This window comes from Cannabis sativa, chromosome X (assembly GCF_029168945.1).
Source record: "Cannabis sativa cultivar Pink pepper isolate KNU-18-1 chromosome X, ASM2916894v1, whole genome shotgun sequence".
NCBI classification, from domain to species: domain Eukaryota; kingdom Viridiplantae; phylum Streptophyta; class Magnoliopsida; order Rosales; family Cannabaceae; genus Cannabis; species Cannabis sativa.
The window spans coordinates 9,172,115-9,195,072 of NC_083610.1; the positions used below are offsets into that span (position 1 = coordinate 9,172,115).

At 29.7% G+C, this 22,958-nt stretch overlaps 2 protein-coding genes across 5 annotated transcripts; both read right to left on the reverse strand.

Annotated features, from left to right (window-relative positions):
• Positions 1–5,139: 5,139 nt before the first annotated feature.
• LOC133032802 (uncharacterized) lies at positions 5,140–9,814 on the reverse strand. 4 transcript variants are annotated; one of them, XM_061107302.1, is made up of 13 exons: positions 9,569–9,814; positions 8,965–9,102; positions 8,717–8,798; positions 8,457–8,533; positions 7,993–8,093; positions 7,505–7,655; positions 7,160–7,276; positions 6,990–7,072; positions 6,393–6,459; positions 6,138–6,216; positions 5,942–6,033; positions 5,662–5,805; positions 5,140–5,584 (listed from the first exon to the last, which is right to left on the reverse strand). In XM_061107302.1, the coding sequence occupies exons 1-13, from the start codon at positions 9,578–9,580 to the stop codon at positions 5,549–5,551; spliced, it is 1,179 nt and encodes a 392-aa protein (XP_060963285.1). In that variant the 5' UTR covers positions 9,581–9,814; the 3' UTR covers positions 5,140–5,548. The 4 variants fall into 4 exon arrangements, with proteins under 4 accessions (XP_060963285.1, XP_060963283.1, XP_060963286.1 ...); XM_061107300.1 differs by having other exon boundaries at positions 9,555–9,812; XM_061107303.1 differs by having other exon boundaries at positions 7,505–7,631; positions 9,569–9,809.
• A 10,008-nt stretch (positions 9,815–19,822) lies between these two features.
• LOC115704903 (glycerate dehydrogenase) lies at positions 19,823–22,770 on the reverse strand. The gene is made up of 13 exons (XM_030632122.2): positions 22,331–22,770; positions 22,153–22,236; positions 21,921–22,061; positions 21,691–21,812; positions 21,494–21,575; positions 21,328–21,400; positions 21,147–21,238; positions 20,966–21,040; positions 20,756–20,863; positions 20,571–20,648; positions 20,432–20,476; positions 20,212–20,326; positions 19,823–20,110 (listed from the first exon to the last, which is right to left on the reverse strand). Exons 1-13 carry the CDS (start codon positions 22,451–22,453, stop codon positions 20,088–20,090), a joined length of 1,161 nt encoding a protein of 386 aa, XP_030487982.1. The 5' UTR covers positions 22,454–22,770; the 3' UTR covers positions 19,823–20,087.
• Positions 22,771–22,958: the final 188 nt, after the last annotated feature.

Below are 22,958 nucleotides of genomic sequence, written 5' to 3' on the forward strand. Positions count from 1 at the left end.
CTTTGATTTCTTCTGAAGAGGGCAACGATCATGTTTCGTTACAGGTGGAGCAAAATCATAATCATCATCTTCATTAATGGGACATTTTCCTGTAGTTTTGTTGGCCTGAGATTTAAGACCCGTTTTTTTTCTTTTCAGATTTTTCAACAATGGAAAAGGGAAAGATGAAGACCAAGTCACAACCATCGATATAGCAGTGCATAGAAGAAAAAAGAAAGGGAAAAATGTGGGCATTTGCTAAAATGAAAGTTCAAGATGATGGAGGAAAATAGTTCTTTTGGAACGAAAATAGGATTTCGATCATGGAGAGAAATATTTTCAGCAAACGAAAATAAAAAATAGAAATAGAAACCAAAAATAAAAAAGAAAATGATAAGAAAAGAGTGGAAAAATTAGTTGAGTGTCAATCTAAACACATGATATCATCAATGTATACAATGTGTGTAAGAAATATATTGGTAAATAAAATAATGATAAAGGTAAAATATTGTCCAATTCGTATGTAGTTAAAAGGGTAATAGAAGTGTTATTTTGTATTTTTTATGTAATTTTTTTAAAAAAATAATAAATATATAATTAGATTGAATCTAGATATATTTAAGGGATATTTACATAAATGTAGAAAAAATAAAACTAGTTTACATAAATATGGTAAGAAAACTTAATAGGAAAAAAATATATAGTATTTAAAATAAAAACTTAACATATATGAGATATGTCACTTTTCATTCCCATAAAAAATATTAAAATTCCCTTCATATTTTTTTTAAAAAATAAAATAAATGAAACTACAGTGATCGCTGGAGTTGTCACTGGGGCCAAAAAGTCGCCGGAGTTACTGCCGGCATCGAAAATATCGTCAGAATTAGAATTGTCACCAGAAAAATCACCGAAAATACCAAGAAATTGGTTTCTTCATCAAGAAAAGAAACCAGTTTCTTGGTGATTTTTTCGATAATTTTTCTGGCAACAATGCCAAATCCGACGACTTTTCCAAAGTTTGCTGTTGGTGCCAGAAAAGTCGCCGGAGTAGTTGTTGGTGTCTGAAAAACATTGGAAAAATCACTTCAGAAACCAGTTTCTTGGTGATTTTTCCAGCGACAATGCCAATTCTTTTTCGAATTTTGCTATCAGTGCCAGAAAAATCGCCGAAGTAGCTACCAATGTCGGAAAAATCACCGATAAATCACCAAGAAATTAGTTTTTTCATCAGGAAATCAGTTTTTTAATCAAGAAACTGGTTTCTTCTTCTTGGTATTTTTCAGTGTCAATATTAATTTCGACGACTTTTCCGGCGCTGACATCAACTCCGATGACTTTTCCCACGCCAACAGCTACTTCTGTGACTTTTCAGATACTGACAGCAAGCTCCAACGACTTTTTTGGTACCAATAATAAATAAAACTGCCTAAACAAATAAAAATATTAAACATGAACTTTGAAAACCTAATTTACATATATATGATATATCAAATACTATAAAAATACCCAAAAATAAAAAAATATCATATAAATTGGTCAAACTTAAAAAATACCATATTTAAAAAAAATAACTTTAAAAATGTAAGAAAATAGAGCCGACAATAACTATCATCTTTAAAAATTATGGATAATTAGTCTTCAAATCAAGTTTTATTGAATAATGTGGATGCATCATTTCAATCTGTATATTTGTAAATTAATATATAGTTTTATTTTGATCTTTATTGAAATTATAATAAAGATTATATATTTTTTTTTGAATAAATACAATATATTTTTTTTTAGGAAAAAATACAATATATAATTATGCCATAAAAAATTTTTAAATTGTATATTTTTTGTTTGATGAAAACTCCTAAATCTAATTATCAAGACCGAGATTATTAATATATTCTTACTTAGGGACCGTTTGGTACGCAGGATTGGACTGGATTGGATTGAAAATGATTGGACTGGACTGGACAAGATTGGATTATGCTGAAAGTAATCCTGTGTTTGGTTTAAGAATGGACTGGACTATTTTATTTAGTTACTTTTAGAAAAAAAAAAACTTAAATTCAATAAAAATATATAATAATAAATTAAAATTAAAATATATAATTATAAATAAATATAAATAAATAATTCGTCGCAAAAAAAAAAATAAAATAATGTATCATATATAATTAAGAATATATCATAAATATATAATAAAATATTTTGTCATATTTTTTATTTAATAAATAATAAAAATAGTAAAATAAAAATACTTGAATAATATAAAATTGCTTATTTTAAACACTAATTTAATATAAATATTAATTTTTTAAAATATTTATATAAATTTTTTAGTAATTTAAAAATAATATATAATTTTATTGTCATATTTTTTTCTTAGAATCAATTTAAGTAACTATTATTTAATTAATAATATTTTAAATTTTAAAAACTTATGTATAATAATTCAAAATTATACATTTTCACTAATTTTAATGAATAAGTTTTTGATAAAAAAAAATGTATAAATAAATGTGTGATAATTATTTTCTTTAAATTCTTATTAAATTTAAAATATATTAATAAAACTTAAATTAAAAAAACCATAAAAAAAAAATCTCACCTGCATGGGATTATTTATCCCACCCTGCTGGATGGGATAAATAATCCCAGACAGATGAGGTTAACTGGATTAGTTATCCAGACTTCTAACATGCCCAAACACTGGATTGAACAAATTAGCCTGTCTAATCCAATCCAGTCTGCGTACCAAACGGGCCCTTATTGTTTTTGGACATTTTTAGAGTACACATCCCTAAACTGGGCGTACTAGTGCGACCGTTTAATATGACAATATTATTGGTTATAGTGTTAGGGTACACAGTATTTATGTGTGGTGTAAAACATATAGTGAAAGTTACTATTTTTAAATTTAGATTTTTTCTTCAAAAGCTGAATCTGAACGGACCCATTAGCTTCACTGCAATTAACCAGCAAGAATTTAAAATATTTTCTTCTTCTTCAATTCGTAAACTAAGAAGACCCATTATTCCTGCCAATTGTTCATACCAGCCCTTGTTCATCCCCATACAATAAAATTATATGTTTGTTTTTCCTTTTTAATACTTTTTTCAAATTGATCTTTCTTGTATGACCAAAAACTTAATCGTATAGTTTTCATCAACATAACAGTCAGATAGAAAAGGAAGAAACAAAGGAATTTGTAGTTTTTCTTGATTATTATTTTTATGTTGAAAAAATTAAATTGATACCTTCACTAATTTATCAAATTAAATTGACTTACCACATGAATCACTCAAAAGATTAACTCACTCAGTAATTCGAATAGAGTTCTTTAATTTAATTTCATTCACAGATGTTTATAATGGAATAACTTCAAATAAATATTCAATGGTTTCAAAAAAAAAAAAAAAAACTACCACGGATTAAAAAAAACATTTAAAATGATTTTTAAAAAAATAGAATACGTGGCTCAATTCAAATAAAATTTAGTGGAAACACCAGTGCACTTCTTTTATCGAAAGGGATAATCCCCTGCAACACACTATACTTCTTATCATGTACACAATAGTATTTATAACCAATAAAAACACACCAAATAAGAAATATTAGAGTATCCGTAATTAGGGTCTCCACTCTAGAATTTCTCATTGCTTTTTATTGAACTTTTTATATTAATGTTGCAATTAGAGATTTTACATGACCACCGCGAATCGCGAATTATTTTCGAGTTTTATAATAAGTGTAATTTAATAGTGTACAGTGAACATCCCTAATTGAAACACCGCTTAAGCATAATAAATTAAGATTATTTCACAAATACACAAAAATAACAAAAAAATTATAAAAATCCGGTTTCACGGAATTTTAAATATTTTTTACGATTCTTTTTATTTTATTCATAGAAAATACGGTATTTTATTGTTGTACTCTTGTTTATTTGTTGTTAATTTTTTGTTATATGTATATTAATTTTTGTTGTTGTTTTAATGTTATTTAGATGTTATTTTTATGTTACTTTTATGTAGTTTTCTTGTTGTTTTCGTATTGTTCCTATAGAAAACCGTAAAAATGTAAAAAAAAAAATCTTTAAACATAAAAGAGTAATTTGCGGCATAAATACTTAAGTTTAACTCTTAGTTACAAATAAATACCTAAGTTTAATTTTTGGCGGTAATAATACCTAAGTTATATTTTTAGAACTCTGTAGGTACCTAGCCGTTAAAATATTATGTCATTATCCACGTGTCATTTTTTTATTGGTGTATTTTAATTAATTTTTTTTTTTTAAAAAAAAATAAAAATTTAATGACTTGGACCAATTAAGAATTGTCACGTGACAATTTACTTAACAATTAACAGTCGGGTACTTATAAAAGTTTTAGAATTATAACTTAGTTATTATTACCGCAAAAAATTAAACTTAGATATTTATTTACAACTAGGAGTTAAACTTAGGCATTTATGCAGCAAATTACTCAACGTAAAAATATAATTTATTTTACAAAAAAAAAAAAAATGTTTTATGTAATTATTGCTAATAAATTAGCAGTTTTTTTTTTTTTTTTGGAACAAATAAAATTAGCAGTTGAGTGGCCAAGAGCTGAGCTACCCCACGTGATTGATGAATGATAAGGCTTCTCTATAATATAACAATTAAAGAAAATATCACATTCCCACTACTGTGTGCATCGATCTTATGAAAACTCTCCAAAAGCTGTGAAGTTGGTTCTGATACATACAGCAACAATTATTATCCTTCCATAATCTTTCTACTGCCTTATAATTGATGATACAATACAGTAAAATTAAACCAGGAGTAAGAAAAAGTATTATTGTTTGTGATTTGAAGACATGATTACTGGAGAACATAATATATGTATAATATCTACATATTTGATAATATCCACTAGAAAAGGAGTCATCAAATTAAATATATAATTATTTGTAAAAAAAAATTCTGAAAAGAGAAAAACATTTAGAGATATTTATGTTACATCTAGAGTCACAATATACTTCACAGCTCCAAGATTCTTTTACTGTAATCCTTTGGAATCGGAACATTCCCACCCCACCCATGGTAAATATCTACATGGCTTAAAAAATAACTCATCTCAAGTGAAAATTGATATTGACCAATGTGAAAAAAAAAAAAAAACATTCAAACATCTAAAGTTACATGTTACAGTTATACATACGATTTATGGTCACAATATATTTATAGAATGTTACTTTGTAAAATGACATCATTTGATTATTTTTTACAAAGCAACCTCTCAAAAAGATAGGGGGTCGAAAAGAATGTCATTTGCAAGAGAACTATAACGGTTAAAGATACCAAAAAAAAAAAAAATACAGATTGGGTACTGGTATATACTGATTTAAACAATGCAATTTGGTTTGTTGTAAAAATATGCCCCTACAACATATCTCATGAAAAAATGGATATTCACACTTGGAACAAGAAGTGGCAAAAAGAAACATAAAGGCTGGCGGACCAAGATTAAGTTAGCTGCTCCCATGGCTGCATTTCCCCATTCCATGTAGGAAGGAAACTTAGCCAAACGTGTCATTTGTTCACAAAGCATGTTATGATCCAATGAACCTGTTACAGAAGAGAAGAGATTAAAGGTGTGTTACTGTTACTTATTCTTTCGAATACCAAAAAGTCCCAGGACTTACCATGTTATTTTTAGGACTGTGTAAGTAAAATCCTTGAACTGCAATGACAGCTAAGTTAGAAGTGACGAGAACGAAAATACTCAAGGAATGTATTCCCATCCATTCCAGCAAAAATGTTAAGCGCCTGAAACCATATACATCCACCTGCAGAGCAAAAAACATCATGAAAATGCTACATTTTACAACTCAGCTCGCTAATCACGCTACTTGTTATGAAAATTTTGATGACAGAAGTATTCTTGTTGTGATTATTAGAATCAAACAAACCACGAGGACTCACCAATAGATACATAATACAGAATGTAATTCCAGCAGAAGCAGAAGTAATTAGCATATAACTGATTGTGTACAAAGACTTATTTACAGGGATGCCTGGAAAGAAATGAGAGAGAGTTAGATAACATAGCTAGTTTAGTAAAAGTTGCTTAGGATACACTGAAACGCAAAGGAGAAAAATATATTCCATAGGTACATACCAACGAAGGCTAAAAACAATCCAATAGCAAAAATGGAGATTGAAAGCAAGGTCCAACTCTCTAACCGCCTTTTGTGATCCTGGAAATCATTGAATATCATTTCAGTAAACAAACTGTCAGTAGTGATGCTTTATAATAGTATAATTAGCATGATTATAAGGTATGCTGCATATCTCTGTGCCAGACACATGACATAATATTTGAGTAATAATAACTAATATTATGTTTGCAGAATCATATAAATTTCACTTTCACCTGTAAGTTAGCAAGAATATGGCCATATTGAAGTCCAATTATGCAGGTCACTGCAGCTGTTAAAGAACTATGATACCATGCAACAAATATTTGACATGAGTTGTGCATAAAAGAGATCAAGTACTACACACAAAGACAGAAAAAGTAATAGGAATTTCCTATCATTTACATAAATACAGTAGGAAAATAAAGCAAAATGGCTAACATATTGATAGTAGAAATTGAAGTGAACAAAGTACTGGGTATTCGAGAGACCTAGTGCTCTCCCAAGCCAAGAGCAGTAGCTCTCTTACAAATTCATTCTCCCCTTTTGCATACCTATTCACTCATATATATAATATCCTTACCCAATTAAAATTACCCTCATACTCTTATTAAATATCCTAAGTCCTATCAAGTAACATATCGTATTACTGTAATAAAGATATTTTCATAACAATTTAAACAAATAGTTTTTGAAGGCTTCAATGTCACCTCTTTCTTGTGGCTTTTAGAATCCTAAAATTTCATCTACTTTTGCGAAACACAAAATATCACCACAAAAATCTAAGCAATATAGAGGACTTATTATGACTACACAGTAGAAAGAATGACCACCTTAAAATACCTTCAGGATCAAATGGAGCGTTACACCATGATGGTGAACTCTCCGGAACTTGGCCATTGGACATATTGCACACCTACAAATCAAACTTTGGAATAAGACAACTATCAACAATTACATATTTAACATTTAATATTGTACATAATTCTAATTACACAGATACCTTCAAATTTCTGTAAACTGGCTTTGCATACAAATGATCAATACCAATAAAGTAACGATCGATCATTGCAGCTGAATTACAAGCAGGTCCAAGATCTCCTCTCACAGAGCATTTCACCTGTGCCAAACATATAAGAAGCATAGCACAAAACAAGACTTACGAGTCAAATTTATAGAAAAATCAAGTACTTAACATATTGTTGACTAACAGCTATCAAATTAAAAGATTGAAGTTGTATTATATCATAAACTTTATTTGGCGTAATCTGAAAATAGCCAACATAAATGATGAAATAACAGAAGAAAAGCAAGTAAATTTAAGAATTCAGCGATGAAATTATCTTACCATGTAAACAGAGGTATCATTTGATGGAAGTGAAGAGGCTGCAGGTAACACTTTGAATTTCCAATCAGGAACGTATAGACCATATAATAACCCCGTATATATTGCTGATAGTAAAATCGCAAGACACCTAGAATGTGGGAAAAAAATGGGACTACATACATGTTAATTATTGTTAAGAAAAGAAAATACAAGAATTACAACAAAAATATGTCTTGCATCGTTGAATAACACGCAACGACAAGACTTGATAATTATTTGAGTTGATAGTATTTTAGAGTTCAAGGCTTCAACATCATTCAAAATAACATTTCTAAGGGCACTCTCATGTCAAAAAAGTTCAACTTCTCAGATTTATTACATAAGACTGAACTACACATTCAGAAATTGTTATGCTAAAACTGTATGGTTTCTCATACATATACATACATCATGTCGTCAAAGTACATAATTAACAAAATACATACATATCATATATATTTGAACCTTACCAGTGGGGATAGTAATTCTTGAGAAATCCCATTCTCTTCCAAGTTTGGTGTGAAAGCCAGATTTCACACAAAGCAGCAGCAATGTATCCAATAGATATCCGCTGAAAGAAATGCCGAAACCAATTCAAAGTTGTGTTCTACATGTTCAAACTACACAGCACGAGAAGCAATATATGTATATATATGTATATATATATATATCTTCAGTGATCGATTGAACATTTGGATTCAATATTACTTGTCACTTGACATTCATGAGATTGTAGTTGTAGATACAACAAGCATGTCGCACTAGTTTTATATAATTAAACTGTGGTTTTTGAAATAGAACGATTTAAATGAAAAGAGTTTGAACATTATTAAGTATAATAATAATTTATGAATCTCAAGAGCTTTGTCATTCAAATGGGTAGTGGGGGATGACCTTTTCAAGATACATAAAACAGTGAAATAAAATACTTTACCTGCAAAATACCAAGCCATCGTATTCTTTCAATGTCAACACCATAAGTCATTGAAGTTACTCCATGAAAATAACCCCCTGAGACAAAACGAATAAACTGAGACTAACTTCGAACAAGAAGACACCAACAAAAAAAGTCTCCTAAGAGAAAGAAAGTACTGAATTCAGAGCACTGGTAATGGTTTCGTGTTCTCCTTTAGCAGCTTAAGACCATTTGTATGAAAGTTGACCAGGTTTTTTAAAATTTATGCACAATGTTACCTTGAAGAAAAACACCAAGAAGAAATAGTTTCAATCCCCTCAACACCGCTCTCTGTGTAGCTACAAATCGGTCAGGCACTTTCTGTATGGTACAAAGAACAACAAACCATGAATCAAGTCGCAAGTAAGAATCAAAATTGATAAGAGTATTGAAACTACGAAATTGGTGAAAAGTTGTCACTCTTTATCAAAACATACAAAAAGTACATTGTATGATCAAAAGTGACGATCAAGGAATACATGCGTACCTTGTATACTAGTGCCGGAGAAATTCCAGCAATAAAAAGAAAAAACGGCATCACAAAATCAGCCAAACGGACACCATTCCAGGGGGAATGAGAGATTATGGGAAAAACTGAGCCACCATAATCAACTAAAATCATCAGCTGCAAAACAAACCAATATACGATTAGAATATATTCATTGTCACACGTGTACTATATATTCCATTTTACAAACTGATCTTGAGCTTAAACTACAGCTTTGAGCATGAAAACAACTGGAATACAATGATATAATTGTAATAAAATAACAAATATATGATTCGTCCTAGCTCAGTAAGATTGTTCTTCTTTTTCTTTTCCATTTTACATGTATGTATTTATTGTTGCGTCCACATTACTCAAGCAACAAAACCCAGAAAAGAAATATGCCATAAATTACTTTTAATATATAACATGGCTGCGACAAACTAACATAAAACCAAACAGTCAATACGGTTGACTTAGAGTCAAAGCTCGTTCCCGGAAGAAAAACAGAGGGAATCATATCTAAGGCTAAAGAAAGAATCGAAATCGAAATCGGAACTTCAGAAGAGAGAATTAAATAGGGAGCTCACGAAGACGCAGAGACCACGGAAGACATCGAGGGAGACGACACGTGGAGATCTCTTAGTGGTCACTTGCTGGTCATAGGCGTCAAGTAAGGGCTCGGACATGGTCACCGGAGTCAGGCGAGTCGCTCCAAATACCGGCGAGATCCGATAATTTCAGGTTCAGTTTAGAGAAGGAGAAAGATAAATACATACAAAAATGGCGTCTTTCCCAGGCAAGAACCAAAGAAGAAAAGGAAAGTGGGAGTGTCCTATTTGTCATGCTTACGTGGCGCAATTTCATTGCTGATTGATTTTAAAGAATAACGTTAAAACTTTGAAATCAAGATGCCTTGTTGGCGTCTAGTGTTAAATTTTTTTTTTTTTTTAATTTTGAATGGGTGTTAAATTGTTAATTGAGTAATTTGCGGCATAAATATCTAAATTTAACTTTTAGTTACAAATAAATATCTAAGGTACCTAGTTAAATAAATTGCCACGTGGTAATTCTTGATTAGTCCAAGTCATTAAATTTTTATTATTTTAAAAGAAAAATAGTTCAAATATACCCATAAGAAAATGACACGTAGATATAATGGCTTAACATTTGACGGTTAGGTACCTCAAGAGTTCTAAAAATATAATTTAGCCAAAAATTACACTTAAGTATTTATGCCGCAAATTCATTTCCGATTATCTAAAAATGTAATAAAAATTATATCAAAATATTATGTTGTCATCTAAAAATGATGAATTCTTTTTCTTTTTTAAAAAAGAAATTACAATAATAACGATGATATATATTAAACTAGGAAATAAACCGTGCTTCGTGTATGGTTGTATTTTATTTAATGATAATTATTCATAAAAGTTTATTAAATTTAAAATTTTGATATAAAGGGTAAATACCATTTCAGACAATGTGTTTTGCAAAAATTACTAATTGGATTTTCTGTTTTGTTAAGTGATAAAATAGACCGTATATTTTCTAAAATGGTACAAATAGAACCCTGAATTGATTTTTTATCAAAATAAAATTTAATTATAATCCGATCTAAAAGTGCTATGACAAAACTGTTTACATTTTCTGTATCTGTTCGTATTAAAAATTGTCTTCAAGTTTGTTATATTACAAAAAAAGTTGTCAAAAATTAAGTTCAGTGTCCTATTTTTACCATTTTGGAAAATACAGGGTCTATTTTGTCATTTAACAAAACAGAGGGTCCAATCATTAACTTTTACAAAACACAGGATCCAAAATGGTATTTACCATTTATTTTTTAATAATATGAGTAACTATTTTAGTTGAGGGTGTTCATTGGACTACATCCATTATTTTTAGGCTTATCCAGATCCGATCAAATTATATATTGGATGTTAGATTTTACCATCCGATTCGATCTAGTCATCCAATCGATCCGTTGGATGTTGGATTAGATCGGTTTTATCCGTTGGATGTATTTCATATATATTTATTAGTCTAATTTGAGTTTATTCAATATTTTAGACCTAGTATTTTTTCGACTAGATGGACTCCATCTAATATTTTAGGTCCAATATGTATTGGATTAGATTGGATCCATTCAATCCAAGAAAAAAAAGTAAAATTTTGATATAAAATTTTATATATGGATATATATTTTACGTATAACAATAGAAATTTAATTACTCGTCCAAACTAAATGAAAATACTAATTAGTTCGATTGGATATTGGATGTATTAGATTTTTAGATACCCAATCCAACATCCAATCTGATCCAATTGGATATTTAAAAATAACATCCAATCTGATTCGATCATAATTGGATATCCAATATATATTTGGCGGTCGATTGTAATTGGATCGGTCGGTTGTCATTGAATTGTATGATTTATGCCCACCCCTTTTAGTAAACTTTTATTTTTTTTTTTAAATTTTTAATTTTACAAAAAAAAAAAACATTATACAAATTATTTAAATTTAATAAATTATAATTTTTAATTAACTTATTTATTATAGATATATGAGTTAGTTTGTCAAAATATGCATCGTTTGAATAAATTAAATGGAATTCAAAATATATATATATATATAACAATTGATAAATATTTATAATACATATATAATCAAGACAATTTTAATCTAGTGATTAAAAATATAAAAATTATTAATATAATAAACAATAACTCAAAAAATATTATTTCAATATATAATAAATTAAAAGTTATATTATTTAATTATATCACATCAGTTGTCATCACCGTATCTCACTTATAATTGTGATTTTTGTCACTCAGTAAATCTACTCCGTACATAAAACAAATCAAGAATTAAGTACTTATTTTTATGAAAATAACTACCACATTATTTTTATCAGTTTAAAAAAATAAGTAAAGAAATAGATTATGGATAGAGAAATTTGATGATTTTAGAATGACTTTTTTTTTTTTTTTAAAAAAAAAAATGGATTATTAAAATGAGAGAATTAAAGAGAGTGATAAATGTATTTTAAGTATTTTTAGAGTAACATGTCACCGCCTCACACATTTCTTTTATATATTTAAAAACTTTAGTTTCTGCTACATGTCATCTTCAACAAATGTTACAAATTAAATTAAAAACTCTTTGTGTGACCTACAAACAAAGAATTTTAATTAGTGTTACCTAACTCAGAATTCTATTTCAACAATATAGAGGAAACCTACCAACAAAGAATTTCTTAATTCTCAAGTATGCAAAATGAAACTCTATTGAATGATAATCGAAGAGGACAAAGAAATTAAATGATGAGAGAATTGAGAGAGAATGAGAGAGACAATATGATTTTAGGATTTTATTATTTGAATGGTATAATTTATAAGATTTAGATAAATAGGCTTTACTACTAGTTTATGGTATAATTTATTAGTTTTAGATCAATATTTTTGTTTTGTTTAAATAATAGGGTTAGATATTTTAGTTTTTAAAAATTAATAAAACATATTAAGTACGGATGTATTTATTAGTTTTAAATTTATATGTATTTAGAAAAGTAGATTAAAAAATAGAAAATAGGAGGATAAAAAATTATTATGGAGAGCATGGATGTATTTAGAATATTTTTAGAATGATATGTCACAAATACATTGATGAACAAATTTTCGTAACTATTTCTCTCACAAATACATTTTCTACAAGATATTATAAATTGTGATCCGAGTTGAGGATATAGTTCTTTATGCATCAATTGTTGTTGACACCATCTGGAGGATGAGCAATGACATGGTACACAATAATTATCCTCCGGATGTGCTGAAATATATTGACCATATTTGTACTTCTTTTACAGAGTTATATGCTTCTCTCTTGCCTAGTCCTATGCCGATCTTGAAGGAGACTTGAACTCCTCCTCCTCAGGATTGGATAAAACTGAATTGTGATGTTAGAGTATGCTTAGAGAGTATGTGCATAGCTGTTGTAGCAAGGAATCATCTAGACAGGGTGGTTCAGATTCACATGACTCGGTTAGATTTCTCAGATGCTTTATGTGGAGAAGCTGCGACTTACTGCTTGGCTGTTTCGTTGGCTATGAATTTAAGGTATAAGTATGTTATTGTGGAGAGTGACTCGAGGATCGCTATCAATGCGCTCAATGGAAAGGTGCTCTGTTGGGGTCTTGAGAACTATGTCTCTTTTTGTATGAAGTCAGCTCCTTATTTTATTAGTTGTAATTTTTTTGATATTAGCAGAACTTGTAACAATGTTGCCCATAATATGGTTAAAGTGGGCTTTTACCCACCAATTGTACTGCTCTATTCCGATCTCCTCTTTATCGGAGAATCTATTTTATAATGTCCGCGAGTCCAACGGTTTATTTGATAAATATTTGAATACACTTATTTTCAAAATATATATATATATATATAAAATTTGTTACATTCATTAATTAATAATATAAAATAAATAACCCATCTAACATAGAATAAAAGCCCAGTTTCACACAAACAAATGTTGTTCTTGCTCTTATTTAGAAAATAATCAAAGTCTTTAGCAATTAGACTCATTATTTAGATCCTTTTATAAGTTATAAATAAGTTTGATATACCATATTTTTTTATTTATCCACCACAAAAAATTAACTCCAATTATTTTTTTTCCATCCATTCCATAATTAAAAGAAGACGATAAAATATATTGCAACCACCGTATGATTCAAATCTTATATAATAAAAATTTAATTAATATAATATAAATACATAGTTTACTCATTATTTTTTAGAAAAGTAATAAAAAAAACTGATTGAAAAAAAAAAAAAAACGAATGAAGAGAAAGAGACCTTCTTTTTGGTTTACTGAGCCACTTTCTCATGCTTTGGATTCAATATTATTGATTGTCGAAACCTATCAAAACAATTATAACAGATGCACATCTAGGTTTAGGGTTATATATTTATGTAAATGGTGTAATTTTTTATGGAGTGAAAGTGGAAAAAGCGTTTGAAAGGCTTTGTCTCCTAAATAAAATTCTATATCAATATAATTTTTTCTATTCAATTATCAATAAAGAAACAAATTTAATTTTATTACTTGTTTAATGTGTTATTTAGTTTATGTGATCATTTATTTACTTATTTGATTTATAAATTCATCCAAATCCTTATCACTGATATTTTTGTTTATTGTGTTGTCAACACAGTGAAAAGTAATCAAGAATGTGTGATTAAATGTATTCCTATAATTTATCAGTACACAGAGTTTAACTGATAGGACAATCTACAATGTAGTTTACTTGCACCTTGGATAAGTGCTATGTCCTTTCCAGGGTATTGGTTAAAGTAAGCTTAGGTTGTATGTATGTAGTATGCTTCAGAAGGGACCGATATTGAACTTGGATTAGATATAATAAACTTACTGTAATATCTATTCAATTCAATATCACATAGTTAATCTTAGATCAAGTGATCTCAATCCTGAGATGGTTAGGTTCTAGTTCAATTATATTATTTGTGTTCTTCAATCTGTTCGTTAAAGTCGATCAATGGATCTTCTCGTGACATATAGATTAAGGACATGGTAGTTCAATTGAGTGGGAGCGCTAATCATAGATACGGAATCTATAACTTCTATCCGGACATAAAAGTGAAACGATAATTTCCTTTGAGCTTGGCTTAATAGAGATAAATGATAGAGCGCTCATTTTAGTGATTATATTAGTTCACTGAAATATCATTTATAGGTAACTAAGTATTTTAAGGATAAGATACATTGAATGGTGTAATGGTAATTTTGTCTCTACTCAATGTAAATCATCTATGGATCATTGATTATTAGGATTATAACAAATAGATAACTCATGGCGTATCTATATCGTGGAACATATAAAGCGTTCTATATAATTGAGAGTGCAATTCCAAATCTATAGTGGTGCAAGGAGGAATTAATAAGTTAGGTAATTTACTTGGTAAATTCTAGATCTGCTTATTGGAAACTCGGTTATATAGGCCCATGGTCCCCATACTTGTTGAGACAAACTGCTTGTAAGACTCAGTTAATTGATTTTAATTAATCAATTATCATTCTAAAAATTGGAATATGTCTAGTTTATGAATTTTCACTAAGTTATGGCTTGATTGTGAAGAAATAGGATTTTAGGGTTAATTTATTAATTAAGAGACTTTGTGGATTCTAATTAATAAATAATATAAATGATAATTTTATTTAATAATTAATTTTAATTATTAAATAAATAGTTTTGGCATTTATAGGATTGAAATTGTAAAATCCGGTATTTGTGAAAAATAGATAAATGGTTAAGAAAAATGACAAAAATCTAACTAGTGATGGGCCCTCTCATGGCTGGCCACTAGGGTCCTATTTTTGCTATTATTTTATCATTTTTTATTCCAAATAATTCAATCCTAACCCTAAGCGAATTAGTATAAAAAGAAAAGAATGGTCTCTTAATATGTTGTTAGAGGAATTTAAATAACACAAAAATAAATAATATATTAAAAATAAACAGAAATGTGCGAGTACTCAACCTAGAATGGCAAGTATTTAAGCTATGGATACACAGACGTACTGGAAATATAAAGAACACAAAGGAAGTATACTGGTTCAACCAGATCACGGTCTGCTTAGTCCACTGTTGCAAGGGTTTTCTGTCTTATCCATTTCATGTTGGATCACTCCTTTATATACTAAGCAAGTGTCCTTTGATTACACAGAGATTGATTTCATCATCAATCTGTTTGTACATTGAATATAACATTTAAATCAATAAAAAAACATAAATACAATAAATAAAGAACAGTTTTGGCCCAATTCACTAAATACAACAACGTATGCGACTTCTATAGCACAAGTTGACTGTTCATATTCTCGCATAAGCTTGCAGGCTTAAGATGTGTACAAGACTAGTCAAGTTTGAGATGTCTGCGTCTTGTTCGAGTCGCTTATATGGACATCCTGCAATAAGTCGATAACTTAAGACATGTCAGTTCTTATTGGGTTATCGAGATTGTTGGTCATCCAGACCAGCTCGTTGGGTATAGAAGCAATCTTTACCTCTTAGCAGGAAGATCTTTATAGTCCTCGCATATATCTTGGTATATGCGAGTCTTAACCTGATCTTTGGTCCTGCTTCGTGCGAGCTACTCGAATGCGACTAGACACTGTCAAGGTCACATCATCCCGCTGAGTCTGGTTCAGGTGAGGTTTGCACTCAAGAGGTCTCCTACTGACATCTCAGCCCTCATCGAGGAGAGTGAGTCCACGTGTCATTTTTATGGAAGCCTAGTCTCGAGTTTTCAGGTGAGAAATTCTCACTATAACACATGCCCCTAGTTTCACGACTGACAGCTTATGTCATGAGGGAAACTATAAGCGAGAGGCAGGCGAAAGGTTGTCACGAGATGGTGACTTTTGGTTGTCTAATCGGGTGTTTCGAAAAGATGACTGTAATCATTATAATTAACCCATTTGGGGTTCCACGTCATCAAAACTTTTTGGAGTCGGAGTAAGCGTGGTTATGGATAACCGTTGGATTGTGAGACCTTAAGCATTCTCTTGCCACATGTCTCCATCCTAATTAATGAGGGATAATGGTTTTTAAACCTCCTGATACGAAATGATCCTTTATTTCTTTTTTCTCTCATCCTAATTTAAAATTGTTATTATTACCGTATTTTATTTGTAATCGTTAGAATTATACGACTAAAATAAAGTGTTAATTATACATTTTTTTTTATTTGTTTATTATTACATATAATTAGAAAGGTGAAAAAAATAAGAAAATATAGATGAATATATTTGGAAAAATTTTAGATATAGATATAAGATTATAAGATGGGTAAATATTATTTTGGCTCTTGTGTTTTGCAAAAGTTACCAATTGGACCTTCTGTTTTGTTAAATGACAAAATTGACCATATATTTTCCAAAATAGTACAAATAGAACCCTAAACTGATTTTTTTGTCAAAATAAAATTTAATAATAATTCAATCTAAATGTGCTATGACAAACATATTTACATTTTCTGTATCTGTTCGTGTTAGGAATTATCTTCAAGTTGGTTATATTGAAAAAAAAAAAGCTGTCAAAAATTAAGCTCAGGGTTCTATTTTTACTATTTTAGAAAATACATGGTCTATTTTATCATTTAATAAAATAGAAGGTCCAATCTATAATTTTTGGAAAACACGTGGTCTAAAATAATATTTACCCTTATAAGATAGAATATAAGATATTATTATTTCTCATTTAATTTGAATTTAATTGTACATTTTTTTAACCAAATTTAATTATAAAGTTAATTATTAGAAACTAAATAAATTTTAAAAAAATCGTATATAACCAAACAAAAAAATAATATACTAAAATTGGAAGTCACTTGTATAATAATAATTATAACACTTATCTTTTAAACGATGGAAAAGAGAATAGCAGAACAAATTTTACTATAAATTTTTGATAATTATCATGACTAAAGTCTTCGCTAAAAATTTAGAATTAAATTAGTAAATAGTATACTTAAAAAGTATAAAAAGTAGATATATTTGTGATTATTTTATGCTTATTAAAATATTTGAATTCAATGATTGTTAGGAGTATAAGTTTATAGTAATCACATAAATAAATATTTTTTTTAATACTATACAGAAGTAAAAAATTAAATCTGCTTTGATTTATATATATACAAACTAAAAGATACTTCATGCAAGTGCATTAATAATTCTTCTAAGATTTTTTTTTTTTTGTGGTGGTTGCACGAATAAACAAATCATCATAAAAATAGGTTCATTACTACATTAATTCTAATCGAGAGAGTACTTAGAAGATATCATTAAAAAATAAAAATAATAATTGATAAAATATCATTGAAAAATAATTTAATATGTACTCAATTTGTACATGAATTAGTAGGAAGAGAAAAAAAATGAAAACAAAAAAGAAAGAACAATAAGCTATGACTGATAAGGGTTTATAGACACATAATTGTTATTGAAAATTTTAATTTATACATGAATTAAGAGAGAGAGAGAGAGAAAAGAATGAAATAAAAAAAAAAAAAAAAGAACAATCTATCACAAGTTATGATTTATGTATATAGATAAATATTATATGAAGAATTTTTGTTAAAAAATTTGAAATAGTTATTATCTATATAAGATAAAATAAATATTATAAAATATTATAATTTAGATAAAGAAAATAGAAAAGAGATGAGAATTTTCTTAATTAGTGTTTTATTTCAATAGGTGATCTCTTATTTATACACATATAAAGTCAAATATCAAGAAACTAAGAAAAATGGAATATTGATTACAATTAATGGTAATAAATAAAAGATTTGGACATCCATATAATTATTAATATTTATAACACTCTCCCTTGGATGTTCATAATAACTGTCTCACTAAAAACCTCGCCAAGAAAATCCAGTGGGACAAAACTTGGTCAAGGAAAAAAGAGTGCAGTATGAAATAACTCCCCCTCATTTATTCGGCATTCTTGGAGATCCTTTAATCGACACATTCTAATCTTGTGAACCATCTTCTCAAAAGTTGATGTTGGTAATGACTTTGTGAATAAGTCTGCAAGATTATCACTTGATCAAATTTGTTGAACATGGATATCACCATTCTCTTGAAGATTGTGTGTAAAGAAGAATTTTAGTTAAATGTATTTAGTTCTATCTCCTTTAATGTACCATCCTTTAAGTTGAGCGATGCAAGCAGTATTATCTTCATAGAGAATTGTTAGTACTTCTTTATTAGATGTTAATCCACACATTCCTCGAATATTTTGTGTGATTAATCTTGACCAAACACATTCTCGACTTGCCTCGTGAATTGTAAGTATCTCAGCATGATTTGAGGAAGTAGCCACCAGAGTTTACTTTGTTGACCGCCATGATATAGCAGTGTCACAACAAGTGAACAAATAGCCAGTTTGAGATCTAGCTTTATGTGGATCAGATAAATATCATGCATATGCGTAGCCAATAAGTTGTGACCTACAACTATTAGAATAGAACAATCCTTTATCAATAGTACCCTAGAGATAGCGAAGTATGTGCTTAATCCCTTTCTAATGTCTATATGCTGGAGCAAAACTAAATCTTGCTAACAAATTGACAGTGAAAGCTATGTCAGGTCTTGTACAATTTGTAAGATACATCAATGCTCCTATTGCACTAAGTTATGGTACTTCTGGACCAAGGAGCTCTTCATGTTCTTCTCTAGGTTGAAAATGATCTTTTTCCACATCAAGTGATCTAACTACCATTGGGCTACTTAATGAGTGTGATTTATTATAAGTTGATTGATGAATGAAAAACATTTTAAATGCTCAATTTGTAGACCAAGACAAAATTTTATTTTTCCTAAATCTTTCATTTCTTTCTTTAGATATTTCATAGCTATCGAAAGTTTTACAAGAGTTCCAATAATATTTAAATCATCAACATAAACAACAATGATAACAAACTCAGAATTTAAACTTTTTATAAAACACATGGATAAATAAGATTATTTTTATGTCCTTCCTTTAATAAATATTCATTAAGTCGATTGTACTACATGCGTCTTGATTGTTTTAATCCATATAATAATTTTTATAATTTAATTAAGCACATTTTTTCGAATGTTTGAATTATATGCATTTAAGCATCTTAAATTCTTCAGTGATTTTCAGGGGTTTTTTTTTTTTTTTTTTTTTTCTTTTTTTTTGCTGTTCTTGTATTTTTTTTAAGAAAAAAAAATTAACTTAATAAATATTATAGAATAACTGTATTAAAAAGGTCATATCCCACAAAATTTCAACATAAAATATTTTGAATAATAACACTTCATTATTATTATTATTATTCTTTTATAACCCAATATAATGAAGCCAAGTATCAACACAGCTTGCTGGAGTACATAACACAGAGAATAGTAATTTCATGTAAAAATAGTCCTTTTAATATACATTAATATGTTGTTACTGCTTTTCTAATTTCATTTACCAATAGAGCCCATGATGCACTGTTCCATCAGCTAGAAAAATCACTCTTGTTTTAGCCCAAATGTGATTATATCAACCTTAAATTCTCACTCAGAGCTTTGACACTGGTAAACCTGATTAAAAGAAGAAACAAAACACAAACTTTGAACCCAAATGAAATTTTCCTACTAAAGTATTGAATGAGTTTTAAAGGTACCCAAATAAGAACTATTACCTAAAGCTTTGGCATTCACAATGCTAGGAGCTGCAGCTGGGGGTCTGGCATTCTCATTCAGAAATGGTTCGACCCGGTTGGGATCCGACCAGACTGGATAGCCCTTTATCTTTCCCTAAAGATTAAGGAAACAAAACAAAAGTTTAGTACTTAACCAACAATTTGAACTAAGAAAGGTACCAATATATCATATATGTATCTAAGTTTGGTGAACACATACCAGGACATTAAGAGCAGCCAATGTTGCCATTCCTTCTCGAGTCCACTAAATAAGATACATATTTTATATTAATAAAGTAAAATGTTTGTTTGATACGAAAAATCTTGCTACTTAAGCTAGTTTTGAGAGGGTTTATTACCTTTGATGCAGAAGCAATATGAGGTACCACAATAGCATTCTTCATGTCGCCCAGTCCAGGTTTCATGTAAGGTTCATCCTGATACACACCAACTTCATTGCTTACTCATGATGATCATGCCCATATTGACTTATATATGGTGCTGTTTTTTTTATCCTTTTCAATGAGAAATGATCTGGTTTTACCTCGAAGACATCAAGTCCAACTCGGAACATAGGATTGTGTTTCAAGTGCTCAACAAGAGCAACTTCATCGATCACAGGGCCTCTACTACAGTTTATAAGGATTGCTTCCTACAAATAAAGATTCAACATACTTTAATTTTTAAGCTATCATGAACATATCATTTTTATGAGTTTATTTGAAATGAGTAGCATTTATGGAGAGACTTTCACCTTCTTCATCAAGGCAAGTCTTTCCTTGTTGACCAGATGATAAGTGGTTTTGTCCAGAATTGGATGAAGACTTATCTAGAAAGAACATCAATAGACAGAGATTTCGATATTAAGTCATGTATAAGACTGACTGACCAATGAAAAAAATAGGGTGGAAATTAGAGTAACCATATATCTATACCACATCAGCTTGTTGGAGCACCTCATCCATGGAAGATGCTCTTTTCCAAGTCACAGGCTGTTCACCATTGGCTTTTAAGAATTCACCATAAGCTGCAGTGGATTAAAATACAAGTATGAGAAACAATTACAATAAGATCTTTATTTCACTTTTTTAAAAGAACAAATAAACTGAGACATGCCTGTGACAAATTTCTCTAGCCGCGTGGATTGATACAGATCAAAGTAAATTAGGTTCATCTTGAAACCTTCAACCTGTTAAGCCTCACAGTTGAGAATCATCTAGCTCACAAATTAGAAATAACTAAAAAAAACTTTTTAACGGATTGGTTATGAAAAAAGTAGTACCATCATTCTTGCATATGCAGATCCAATACGACCAGCTCCAATAACACCAACAGTCTGTCCTTTGAGCAAATTCCCAACATACCTATCACATTTTTATGCTCATCGAGATAAGCATATCATTTTCTTTTTTAAGAGAAAATTAAGAATATCATAGTTGTTTCTTTTTTCCAAAATAAGTGGAAAGATTTGAGCCTTACAGATTAGGAAGCCACCCATCATATAAGCCTGCTCTCATGAACTCATCTGCTTCCACTATTCTTCTAGCAGCAGCTAAAGAAAGCGATGCTGCTAGCTCTGCTGTAGTTTCAGTAAGCACTCCCTAGCATAGATATACATCTCCATAAAACACATGCATAACATGGGAAATAGAAGAGGTGAAAAAGGTACTACTAGAACATAACATGTTTGATTAAAGGTTAAAACTCACAGGAGTGTTCCCAACGGCAACTCCATACTTGTTAGCAGCATTAACATCGACATTGTTGTAACCAACAGCCATGTTACTGAATGCCTTGCCCCCTGCTTTGCTCAGTGCCGAAAACAAAGTCTCACCCCAATCTTCAGTCAACTATAAAAGGAAGAGAAAAACAAAAAATCTAGTTACAAAAGAGGGAGAGTAACACTAATATATCATTATAATCACCAATAAGTAAACTCACCTGTCCAATAACTCCATCACACTTATCACCAATAAGGGCAATGATATCTTCAACAGACAGAATCGTTTTCTTCTGGGTACAAATCTGATTTGAAAAACAAACAAGAATTTCATCAAACACCCAATACTCAAAAAAACATAGCTGAGTATGAAGTATGAAGAATTTGTAATATTATTACTTCAACTCGACAGTCTTGTTCGACTAAAAGATTGATCCAGCGAGTTCCAGGCATGGGTTTGGTGCTGACAACTCTGTATTTCCCATTTGGGTTCCACACCTCAATCGAAACTGGTTTTGCCATTGAAGCTTCTGTCCTAGCTAGCTAGCTAGCTCACTCAGTTGATATTGTTGATATGTAAGACTGTCGGGCAGCTCAGAAATAATGTCCCATTTAGTTATAGGGTGAGGTGCATGCCACTGTAACACGTAGTCTTCATTTACCTGATTCGCTAACCATGTGGAATGTTGACTTTTAAATGCATTGACCGTTTTTTGATTGGCTGATAGAGTGTACTATATTATTGTAGAGCTTAGTTGATTGGATTCGGATGGTGACATGATGTTGTGGTGGAAAAAAAGATAGTGTGTTGCTTAGGTGAGAGGCCAAGAAAGCTTCATGGTTTGAAGTTCTTGGACCTTACATAATGTTTAAGGATAATGATGACATGGCAGCATTTTATAGATGACACGTAATTCGTGGGCCCCATGAGGTCTTGTTTAGTTTGGAGTGTTTGGGACAAAAGACAAGGCTCCTCATCTTCAAATTGAGATGTTATAGACAAAAATTTGTGTACTGTAACATTGTG